General features: G+C 46.0%; 1 protein-coding gene across 1 annotated transcript in view; it reads right to left on the bottom strand.

Moving 5' to 3' along the window:
• Positions 1 to 80: 80 nt before the first annotated feature.
• The window catches only part of wars2 (tryptophanyl tRNA synthetase 2, mitochondrial), a gene marked incomplete at its 5' end in the record, with an annotated part of 36,467 nt that continues 23,986 nt past the window's right edge, over positions 81 to 12,561 (bottom strand). The window contains 3 exons of the mRNA XM_083638528.1: positions 81 to 1,233; positions 7,189 to 7,307; positions 9,355 to 9,437. Coding sequence (XP_083494654.1) covers positions 785 to 1,233; positions 7,189 to 7,307; positions 9,355 to 9,437 — 651 coding nt within the window. The 3' untranslated portion in view covers positions 81 to 784. The remainder of the gene's footprint in view (positions 1,234 to 7,188; positions 7,308 to 9,354; positions 9,438 to 12,561) is intronic.

Below are 12,561 nucleotides of genomic sequence, written 5' to 3'. Positions count from 1 at the left end.
AATCCATTCTGGCCAATCAGATTAACGGATAATAGAGCGACAGAGCATTTCAGCCAATGGGAGAGCACTCTGAGCGGCAGTGGGCAGGAACAGCGGTCTTGAAGGTCCAACATTAAGCTATTGGCTACATGGCTAATGTTACAGTATATAGCCCTATTTCCTTGCTTTAATATCAACAACCGGGCAATGGATTTCAAAACGGGTCCCGCCGTTAAAGGCAGCGTGACTCGTAATGGTTAATGTAACATCGTCACTCAGTGGCAGTTTGAGCCATTTATAGCAGCAAACTGTCGCATATGTTCGTAGTGGCCTAGCCAGAGATATTTCACTAGTGCAGTGGTTAGCCAACCTCGCCCAGCGTGCTCTACCAATCACATACAGCAAGCTCCACCAATCAAAGATGTCGATATTACACTTAAGAATTGTGGCTAGTGTAGTACTTATCCATGACATCGAATAAAACATGTAAAAAAAAAAAGGAGGATATCATCATACAGATTTGTGGCTTCTACAGGAACATATACCATCGTTTCACAACTAGCTCACCCGTGGTAAGTCTCCCGTGGTAAGTCTCCAGTGGGTGGCTACGGCATGATGGCTAATAATAAAAATCTCAATTCAGAATATGAACGGGATTTATTTATTTATTCCGGAACCGAAGAGCCACGTGACTGTTGAGTGCTATAGGAATCAAATCTGGGTTTCATCCTACAATAAATATGAACAGCCCTCAAAAACATCAGATCTGAGCAGCATGGGTCCTCCAGTCTCCCCCCTGTCCCCTTCAGCAGAAGCCCACCCTCTGTCGGACCTCTGTGAGCACGGGGGCGGCCAGCTCTCGGGCCCTGCGGCTCCCCTGGGCCAACACCGCCTCCAGGTGTGCCCTGTCAGCCCTCAGCCTCTGGATGTCCTCTCTGATGGGGGTCAGTCTCTGGATCACGGCCTGAGCCACCAGGCTCTTGTATGCCCCGGTGTCCAGCCCCCTGGCCCGGGACACCGCCTCCTCCACGCTGACCCCCTCCATAGCGGCGTGCAGCGTCAGCAGGTTGGACACACCCGGCCGAGCCTCGGGATCGAAGGTCACCTCGGAGGTGAAGTCAGTGACGGCGCGCCGGATCTTGAGGGCGATGTCATCAGGCGAGTCGGTGAGGCTGATGGTGGCCATCTTCTGAGGGTCGGACTTGGACATCTTGGCAGACGGGTCGCGGAGGGATTTGACCTTCCGTATGGAGCCTGTGGGCCAAAAACAGGCTGATACAAAAATACTTTGTTGGGTCTGCAAAGGATTCTGTTTGTTTTGAATGTTATATGATGGATTTCAGGTCGATTTTCTCCAAAGTGGATATACTGTACTACAGCATTGTGAACTTCCTGGTTCTGGTGGATCAACAGGCTAAAACAGCTTCTCAACCTTTTTCATATCATGCAGGACCCCTAATTTAGTCCACATTAGAGCCACAGACCCCCATTTGACAAAATGTTGTCTCTTGGACCCAAATCTGACTATTTTTTATTGTTGGATATGATTTAGTCCAGAGCTCCACGACTATCTGGATTGTAGGTAGACAGATAACAGAGAAACTATGATCAAAACAGTCATTCTTCAACACATGATCATGTTTACTTCTTGTAAATGAACTAATGCTGAAGTTTGTTGGGGACCCCCTGGAACCCCCTCAAGGACCCCTGGTGGTCACCACTGGGCTAAAGCACAAACAAACACTGATGGTTTGAACCCAATCCTTCACTTTTGCTGCACCATTCCTCCCCCTCTATATCCCATCTTTCCTGTCACTCTCAACTGTACAATATGAGAACAGAAAGCCTTTAAAGATAATAAAATGATTAAGAAACAGCTGCAAACCTCCCCAGGCTATATATAATATAGAAGAGATTAAAGGGATAGTTCGGTTTGTTTGAAGTGGGGTTCTATCGGCTAGTTCCATACACTAAGTCAGTGGTTCCCAACCTTTTCCAACTCAGGGCCCACTTTTATGTCTCAAAAATGTTCGCGGCCCACCTCCGACCCCATAAATACAAAGGCCATATAATGCGTTCTCAGAGCACTTTTTTATTGAAAATTGAACATAAAGGACTGAACTGAATACAGGAGAAACATGTTGGAAGCTCCACAGTCACTAACACAGCACCTGTAACATGTTGCAACACCTTCAGTATTACAGTTTTCAAGGAGCTGTCCACACACACACACACACACGCACACACACACACACAGACACACACACACACACACACACACACACACACACACACACACACACACACACCAATCATTCAAGGAGCTGTCCATCAGCACCACACAGATGTCAGAAATGACAAGCAAGGGGCTGTCTGTAACAGGCTAATTAACAAATGATTAATAAATAACGGTATCCTTCAACAATGGAAAAATGCATTCTCATAACAATTTGACATCCAATATCAGATCCAAACAAAATCCAAATATCAGAAGAAAGCCCATTAAATCGATAGGGTTACAAATAAACACAAACCCAATATAAAGATGATGTAAAGATGAAACTTCAATTCAAGCAAAAGCAATAACATCAAAGAAACAAAAATCATACTTTTTCAAGTATGATTTTTCAAAATCTTTCAAAAAAGAAATTGAATTTTTTTTTTTTTTTTTTTAAATCATACTTTTTTGGAAAAGTGGCGGCCCACTTGCAATACCTTCGCGGCCCACCAGGGGGCCGCGGCCCACAGGTTGGGAATCACTGCACTAAGTGAAATAGGTAAAGCGTTCTGGACGTTGAGCACACCGTGTATCGAGACCCGGCACTCTGAAGCAGCAGCCTCCAGAGGTCTGTTTCTCTAGTACAGGGGGCCAGGAACTAAAACGTAACTTAGCCACTTAAAACAACGGCCACCTAAACAAATCAATATCAGTGCACATGTACGCTCTATTTTGACAATTTTCAGCGCTTTACTTTACCATCAAACAGCCCTCTCATTCGGCACTACATTTCCTCCCAACCATAGGACTACCGTATTCCTCCGCTAAACGCATGCACAGAGCACAGAGCCGCGGTGCTGGATTACTCTATATTATATAATATTGTAGTCTATATTATAACGTTCCACATCAGCTGCAGGTGGTGAGATTATCATTGTTGCCAGTTATAAAACAGGAAGGCTTAGAAGAGAGACAAAACACTGACTTACTTTAGAGACAACAAGTCACCTGGCCTCTCTGGTCTGGGACGTTTTCCCCAATTGATCCTGGGAATGGTGAAAAAGGTCTGCAGGACACCGGCATTCAGCAAGGCAGCATATTATGGCAGTCCCCCGTCTCTCTCTTTCTGCCTGTTTTCACTCTCTCTGCAAAAGTTCCTCTTCTGTATATTACTCTCTCTGGTTCATAATTGTATCCTCTTGTCACCAAGGTGAATGGCATATCGTCCTCGCTATCAAAATCACTCACATTTTCGTTTGTGTATTATATTTCTTGTGTCTTCACTAACAAACTGGGAGAAATAACCCAAAATAACAGCTGATCTGCGGAGTAATCTAGCGCTGCGGCTCTGTGCATGCGTTTAGCGGAGGAATACGGTAGTCCTATGGTTGGGAGGAAATGTAGTGCTGAATGAGAGGGCTGTTTGACGGTAAAGTAAAGCGCTGAAAATGGTCAAAATAGAGCGTACATGTAGACTGATATTGATTTGTTTAGGTGGGCATTGTTTTAGGTGGCTAAATTACGTTTTAGTTCCTGGCCCCCTGTACTAGAGAAACAGACCTCTGGAGGCTGCTGCTTCAGAGTGCCGGGTCTCGATACACGGTGTGCTCAACATCCAGAACGCTTTACCTATTTCACTTAGTGTATGGAACTAGCTGATAGGACCCCCCTTCAAACAAACCGAACTATCCCTCTAAGTTGGGTCAGGATTCAGTGGAGACTTGAGATGTTGTAAAAGTATAAGAAAACAATATACAATCGTCCTTTGGATACTGTAATGTTCCTAATCTAAAAACTCAAATATGACGCAATACAAACACAAACTGATCTGCGAATCCTCGACACCAAGTTCACACTTTACTTTTCCTGCTGGGATCAATGATGTGTCAAAGAAGTATTCCTGTTCCATTAATGCTGCCTGGTGTGTGTGTGTGCGCGCGCGTGCGTGCATCCGAGTGTCAGTGTGAGGTGATGATGAGTGACTCGGGGTTTCCTCTCCTCTCTGATTTATCGGCCTCATCCTTCCGCCATCTTGCAAACCCTCACTCTTCTTCTCTCTCACAAGAGCTCCACATCCTTTCCAATAACCCCCCCTCCCCTGTCTAATATTGACCCCGTCCCGTCTACCACCCTGGAGACTTCTATATTTCAGCAAAATTAATATATAGGACGTCTTTGATTGGGTTTCAAAGAGACAGGCGGGCGACTGGCAGCGCCGCCCGTCGGCCCCGCTCTGCTCTGCCGTCCTGATCCCGAGCCAAAGAAGAAGAAAAACAATAAAATAGGATGGGGACTACAGAAGAGAAACCCCACCTCTGGAGTCATCTTGGGGGCATCCCCCTCAAATCTATGATCAGTCTATTACTCAGATGGAGGAGGAAAGGCAGTTCTTTAATCAAAGCTGCATCGCACACATGACTGGCCGCATCTTGAGCTTTTATGATGCTGATAATTAAGGAGAATGAAACTGACTGGGGGTCTTGGGGGGGTAGCTGAACATGCTGAACATGTGTGTGTCTGACTGTGAACGCATCTGGGTAAGCATCAGAGTAATTTTGTGCATTTGTGCATTTCTTCTTTTTACTAGGGCTGCAGCTAACGATTTCATCGTCGATGAATATGTTGATTATTTTATCGGTTAATCGATTACCGGTAGTTGTTTGGTCTATAAAATGTCAGAAATTGGTGAAAAAGTTGATCGTTGTTTCCCGAAGCACAAGAGGACATCCTCAAATGTCTTGTTTTGCCCACAACCTCGAGATATTCAGTTCCCTGTTATAGAGGAGTGAGGAAACCAGAAAATATTCACATTTAAGAAGCTTTCCGTGTAAAATATTACTCAAACCAATTAATCGATGATCACAACAGTTAAAACAGTTAATAATTGACAACTAATCGATTAATCGCTGGAGCTCTACTTTCTCTTTTTTGGATTAATTAATTCTTCATTCAAACGCTTTGTATCGCAGTTTCCCCCCAAAACATGTGGTGGGACACAAGGAGAAGAAGGGAGGGGGGAGGGGGACTAAGGGTGATGAATCTTGCATTTCTGGCTCCATTTTCGTTTATTGGTGTATTTTTTATTATTCTCATCAATAACTGCCAAACACTGATTGTCACAGATTGATGATAGGTACTGTATGGGCTATCCAAGGGTGGATTTTTCCTCTAAAGAGCTGCTGACACTAACAGTCTGGTTTCAGTGGGGAGTTTTAGTGTCCCATGATGGTCTAAATTAGCCTGGTATCCAGGCTCTATGAATCACAGTTTTCAGCACTTTGAATTTGCACAGGGATTCATAAAGGTCTGGACACAAGCCTATCCACTGGCAGTTATGTCGGACACTTACTGTCCAGGATGCCTGATTGGCTGGTCGATGTAGGCGGGACTAATCTACCCATGACGCATTACAGAGCGCAGCAACAACAATAACAACCAACATGGCAGCAGCACTGGTTGGTGGCAGAAAAGGAATTGGATTGTAGCAAGCTAGATTTAGTGATTTCGGCGGTCCTTAAAAAACTTGATGGCTTTGACGAATTAAAACAGGAACAATCTGTGTGTTTAAAAAGCTTTTTAATGGGTCAAAATGTATTTGCGGTGCTTCCCACTGGCTATGGTAAGAGCTTAATTTACCTGCTCGCTCCTCTGGTGGTGACAGAAATGCGACCAAATCTTCTTGTTATCAGTTGGGTTTCCATCCAAAGGTATCGCACATTTTAATAGAATTTCAGAAAGTTGGCAAAAGAAAATGCGAAATAATTCGCGTTTCCATCCGCTGCTATTATGCGAATTATAGAGCTGTCAATCACCTCGTGTTTAAGGCTGTCTGTCTCTGCTTATCAGCTGCTAGATAGAGCAGATAGTAGTGAATTCAATATCATTCAATTCTAGAAGTGAGTCGCATTAAAGTTAATATCCCAGTCTTCTTCTGTTTACCACGACGGGTATTGTGCTGCGTATTTACCATGGCATTATTTACCATGTGTTCCCTATTGTGTGGGCTACACGGCATGTCATGTTTTGCAGTGATCAAGGCAAACTGTGTGGTTTTTGAATGGAGAGAAAACGGAATATCGCTTAATTTGTTTCCACTGCACGTATCGCATTTTTCTTTTATCGATACACCCGACTTTTCTACCTTCCTCAAGCATGAAAACATTTTTGCGATATTTGGAGGTTTTTGCGGATTTTGCAGCGTTTCCACAATTTTGCATAAAAACAGGTGGATGGAAACCCGACTATTATTGTTGCTATGAGGCATCATTGAGAACTAACAGCAACCAATGAATCACCATGCCAATTCAATGAGTTCTGAAAACGGGGCATCCCTGTGACTCACCTGGTAGAACCTGGAAAAAAATTATGATAGGCCTAATGAAAATCAGCAGAAAATCTCAACTTTCAAAAACCCATATCAGTGGAACCCTAACCTGTGCGTACTACTGTACGTCTGGGTGCATGCATGCAATAAGTGTGTGTGTGTGTGTGTGTATGTGTGTGTGTGTCTGTCTGTGGGCTAGCTCTGGGTTTTTCAGAGGAAGTCGCGGAAGTAATCTTGAAAGCTGTAGTTCCACGAATGGCCACTTGAGGCAGGACTTGGAAGTGACATGTTAAAATGCTCCACTTTGTAACAGTGTTTAAGCATGTTTACAGCCTGGACAGAAACACAGTTTTTGGCCTATAGCTAATCTCACCTTCCATAACAACTGTAGGGGGTTGATTTTTTTATATAACTCGCCTGTTTAGAGTAAAATAGATGATGGAAAAGGGGGTGATTGACAGGTTGCCTGTCCAGTGATTGCGCAGCTTGCCGATCATGGACCAATAGCAGGTAGAGCTGCGGCTCTGGGAAACTCGCCGTCTCCTGTGAGCTGTGCAAGGACCTCAAGATGGCGACAGACAACACTTGCAAAAGGCGAGTCCCAAAAATAGCAGATTTCGTCCATATAATTTAGGTCAGTGATGTGTGCGTGTGCGTGCATGCTCACTGAGCAGGGCGCGTGGTTCGGGGAACAGTTCTCCGTAGTGGTGATTGAAGATGCGAGCCAGATCCTGGGCTAGCTCCAAGTGCTGGACCTGATCGTCTCCCACAGGGACATGAGTGGACCTGAAACATCCCACAAACATCATCATCATCATCATCAACAACAACAACAATGACATCAGCTTCTCTAACATGACAGGCCTCACATTGAGCTACAGGATGGGAACACTTCACTCCGTCCTCACACTACTGCTGCACTTACTTTCATAAAGGCTTGTTCTTAGTGTTGGTAGTTTTCCCTCTCTCATGATGTTACAACATGATTTTATTATTCCATTTTCTCTTTTATTCTTGTTTTATTCTTCTACTTTATTCGCATATTTTTTTACTACCTTTTAATCCCACATTTTATTCTTATACTTTATGACGATGTTTGGACTCTGTTGGTGATTTTATCTTGTTTAGAAAAGTTGTTATATAAAGTTATATGTGTACACACACACACACACACACACACACACACACACGCACGCACGGTTAAAAGTTTTAGAACATCCCAATTTTTCTGGTGTTTATTGACATTTAAGCAGTGCTATAGAGAGCCAAAGTGAACGTCACTTCCTGCCTTTCTCCCTGTACCAGCGTCAGAAAAAATACAACAGTGGTGAACGGAGACAGATATTACTTTTTTGATCCCGTTTGAATTGTGCCACAGGGTGCAAAGGTCAATTTTGTCAACTTAAAAGATAACTGTGCATGTCAAGAAAGTCTCAGTTTGTGGTAAAACTGTGGCACTATAATAACTCAGAAAGACTACGCACAACCAATCGCACAAGTGACATCTCTCCCGCCAGTCCATGTTGTTGATGGTGTGACGTATATTGTGCGACACGAGGATGTAGTCGATTGACAAAACTAAACCTTACGTTTCAGTTTCAGGACAAACTGCGACTTTCTTGACATGCATAGTACAGGGAGAAAGGCAGGAAGTGACGTTCACTTTGGCTCTCTATCAGGGGCGGACTGACATAATTCAGGCCGGGCATTAGATACCAAGCAGGCCAGGCTGATACGGGCCGACGCGCGAAATTTTACGGGTGAAACATTTGGGCCATTTGAAGCCCAATTTGGTCCGTTTGAAGCCCGATTTGGGTCGTTTGAAGCCAGATTTGGGCCGTTTGAAGCCCAATTTCAGCCGTTTGAAGCCCAATTTCGGCCGAGTCCAATTTTACAATGAGATTCACCCACTTTAACCCTGAAGTGTAATTATTACTTCAGACTAACTAATAAAGTAATAAAACCACTAGTAAACCAGTAGGCGGCGCCTGGCCTGCTGTTCAGTGAGTGGCCTGACTGCGGGCACCAAAAAAAAAAAAAAAAAAAAAAAATTGCAGGCCAGGCATTTGCCCGACTATGTAGTCCGCGCCTGCTCTTTATATTGTAAAAAATAATGCTTCAGAGGGTGTACTAACAGTTCCTATACTGCTTTAATACAGACAGAGGATTTGTAAGTAATCAACAAAATTTGGGACCCCTGTTTGCATTTGTCAAACTTTTGTACCATTTCGGGTGAATAACCTGAAATGGTACATTTTCTCAGTTGATTCAGCTAAAATACACCAGATTTGTATTTTTTCTAGATCCGCTTGCGTCATGGCCATTAGATGGCCATTACAGTACAAGTGCAAGTCTGTTCCGGCAGCAGTACAGAGCCGTACCGCATCTGACAACCGACATTGAGCTTAACAGTCTAGGATCAGATCATGACTCCATTGGGAATACTAAAGTTTAGTACACATTATCTGGTGGCAGTGCAGATAAGACCGATAAAAACTACATCATTACAAGCCTTTGGTGATCACTTTATTTTAAAATGCATATTAAAAGAGACATGTGAGTGCAGGAGCAGAGAGTACTGAGCGCGCTCAGACACCTAGCAGGGGCAGAGAGTACTGAGCGTGCTCAGACACCTAGCAGAAGCAGAGAGTACTGAGCGTGCTCAGACACCTAGCAGGGGCAGAGAGTACTGAGCGCGCTCAAACACCTAGCAGAAGCAGAGAGTACTGAGCGTGCTCAGACACCTAGCAGAAGCAGAGAGTACTGAGCGCGCTCAGACACCTAGCAGAAGCAGAGAGTACTGAGCGTGCTCAGACGCTGCAGTCTCTCTCACTTGTAGAGCAGGATGTCAGCAGCCTGGAGGACGGGGTACGTGTACAGACCCACACTGCCTTCCTGCTTCAGCTTGCTCTTCATCTGGACCAGAGACACGGAGAGAGGGAACGAGAAGAGGGAGGGAGGGAGGGAACGAGAGGAGGGAGGGAACGGGAGGAGGGAGGGAGGGAATGAGAGGAGGGAGGGAGGGAGGGAGGGAACGAGAGGAGGGAGGAGGGAGGGAGGGAATGAGAGGAGGGAGGGAGGGAACAAGAGGAGGGAGGGAGGGAATGAGAGGAGGGAGGGAGGGAACGAGAGGAGGGAGGGAGAGGAGAGAGGGAACGAGAGGAGGGAGGGAGGGAGGGAACGAGAGGCGGGAGGGAGAGGAAAGAACGAGTGGAGGGAGAGGAGGGAGGGAGGAAACAAGAGGAGGGAGGGAACCAGAGGAGGGAGGGAGAGGAAGGAGGAAACAAGAGGGAGGGAATGAGAGGAGGGAGGGAGAGGAGGGAGGGAACGATAGGAGGGAGGGAATGAGGGGAGGGAGGGAGAGGAGGGAGGGAGGAAACAAGATGAGGGGGGGAGGGAACAAGAGGAGGGAGGGAGAGGAAGGGAGGGAGAGGAGGGAATGAGAGGAGGGAACAAGAGGAGGGAGGGAGAGGAGGGAATGAGAGGAGGGAAGGAGGGAGAGAGGGAACGATAGGAGGGAGGGAATGAGAGGAGGGAGGGAGGGAATGAGAGGAGGGAACAAGAGGAGGGAGGGAGAGGAGGGAATGAGAGGAGGGAAGGAGGGAGAGAGGGAACGATAGGAGGGAGGGAATGAGAGGAGGGAGGGAGGGAGAGAGGGAACGATAGGAGGGAGGGAATGAGAGGAGGGAGGGAGGGAATGAGAGGAGGGAGGGAACAAGAGGAGGGAGGGAGAGGAGGGAATGAGAGGAGGGAAGGAGGGAGAGAGGGAACGAGAGGAGGGAGGGAATGAGAGGAAGGAGGGAGGGAATGAGAGGAGGGAGGGAATGAGGGAGGGAACAAGAGGAGGGAGGGAGAGGAGGGAACGAGAGGAGGGATGGAGGGAGGGAGGGAGAGGAGGGAAGGAACGAGAGGAGGGAGGGAGGGGAAATAAGAAGGAAGATAAGGAAGAAAGGAAATAAATTGTGATTTAAAAGGGACATTTCGCTCCAAAATCAAAAATAAAATTTTCCCCAACAAACAAACAAACAAAACTACTAACATGCTACTTATTCCTTCAAGTATTGACAAATGCTGCATATTCCTTTTAAAGTCTTGGCTGATGTAGACTGTGTTGCACAGTTGATTACTGTTGACAAAATCTACTATTGTAAGTCACTTTGGATAAAACCGTCTGCTAAATGAGGTAATGTAATGTAATGTACAGCCAACTAGTCAGTGTTCTCCCCCCCAATCCCCCCCAATGAAAACGCTCAACTCACGTCAAAAAGTCTGAAATACAACCAGGCAGCATGGGCCATTGAGATATGCAGGCATAACTAATGTAGTAGGCGGGACCAACCTGGGGGTATCTGAAAAGCAGAGCCTGCAGAGTCTGTTATTTTCCTTCTCTTCTGGTTGGTGATCGGGCGTCTTCAGAATTCTCCGATTGTGGTTTGTTTACTTTCACTCAGTTTTCGTTGGTCCACGCTAGCAGTCACATTGCTGCTGCTTGAGGTGGCTGCCGTACTAGCACCCAGCACCGAGTGTAGCTTTAGATGGTTTATGCATAGCACTGGTGGTGTTGTTGTACTTAAGGGTAGCCTTACATATCTTGCAGGTTACGTTTTAACCGCTCTGGTAAACTACGTCCAAACTGCACTTGACTATCGCGCACCAGAACGCCCAGGTGTAGACTCCGAGTCCACCATGTTTGTTGTGCTCTCTTGCTCTGCGCTCCCATTTGTGCTACTTTGGCAGTCAACACTGAACACACAGTGCCCCCCAGTGGCATATTTGCTGTACTGCTTTATTAACTTACTGCACTGTGGAAACAGGGAGAAACAAACCTGTCTTTATTTGTTTTTTATTCCTAAAACCAAGATGACAGACTAGTCGACTACTATGCACTAGTCTGTGAATGCCCTAACGTACACTCACAGAGCCGCACTAATATTGTATCCGCTAGCTTTGCTGTTAGCAAAATGCCAACTGCCTCCAGGTTGGACGTACTGCATTCTGAGATGCTTTTCTTTTCAGCATTACATTACATTACGTCATTTGGCAGACGCTTTTATCCAAAGCGACTTACAATAACACATTTTTTGTCAGCAATAGAGCAATCAACTATGGAGCACAGTCTATGACAACTACAAATTCTGAAGGAACAGTGGTACGAGTTTAGTTTAGGATTTTTTTTTTTTTTTAATAGAAAGAGAGAGAAAGAAGTTAGATCAAGAAGGGCCCAGATGGAGCCTGAAAAGGTGAGTCTTTAGTCTTTTCCGAAAGATCGGCAGTGATTCAGCAGTCCTGACCGAAGGTGGAAGCTCGTTCCACCATTGGGGTGCCAGGGACGAGAAGAGTCGAGATCGGAATGAGCGACTTTTGAGCCCCCGTAGGGAAGGAGGGGCGAGGCGACCTGCACTGGTGGAGGAGCGAAGGGAGCGCTGAGAGGTTTGGAACCTGACCATAGATTGCAGGTACAGCGGAGCTGACTGGTGTACTGCCCTGTAGGCCAGTACCAGTGTCTTGAATTTGATGCGAGCTGAGATGGGAAGCCAGTGGAGGTCCCGGAAGAGGGGAGTGACATGAGAGAATTTGGGTTGGTTGAATACCAGACGGGCTGCAGCGTTCTGAATGAGCTGAAGCGGTCGGATGTCGGTGGCAGGTAGGCCGGCCAGGAGCACGTTGCAGTAGTCCAGGCGAGAGATGATAAGTGACTGGACCAGGAGTTTCAGCACAGTTGTAAAAAGTGGTTTATCTGAGTTACTGTCTTTCTGTCGGCTCCAACCAGTCTGGCCATTCTGATCTGACCTCTCTCATTAACAAGGCGTTTCCGTCCAGAACTCACTGGATGTTTTATGTTTTATTTTTGCACCATTCTGTGTAACCTCTAGAGAGCGCTGTGTGTGAAAATCCCAGGAGATCAGCAGTTTCAGAAATACTCAAACCAGCCTGTCTGACAACAACAGCCATGCCACGGTCACAGTCACTGAGAGCACATTTTTCCCCATTCTGATGTTTGATGTGAACATGAACTGAAGCTGAGCTGTATCTGCATGAT

Source organism: Poromitra crassiceps (genome assembly GCF_964638095.1).
Source record: "Poromitra crassiceps genome assembly, chromosome: 6".
Lineage (NCBI taxonomy): Eukaryota > Metazoa > Chordata > Actinopteri > Beryciformes > Melamphaidae > Poromitra > Poromitra crassiceps.
The sequence above is the reverse complement of the archived record's forward strand: the minus strand, read 5'-3'. Positions and strand labels throughout refer to the sequence as shown.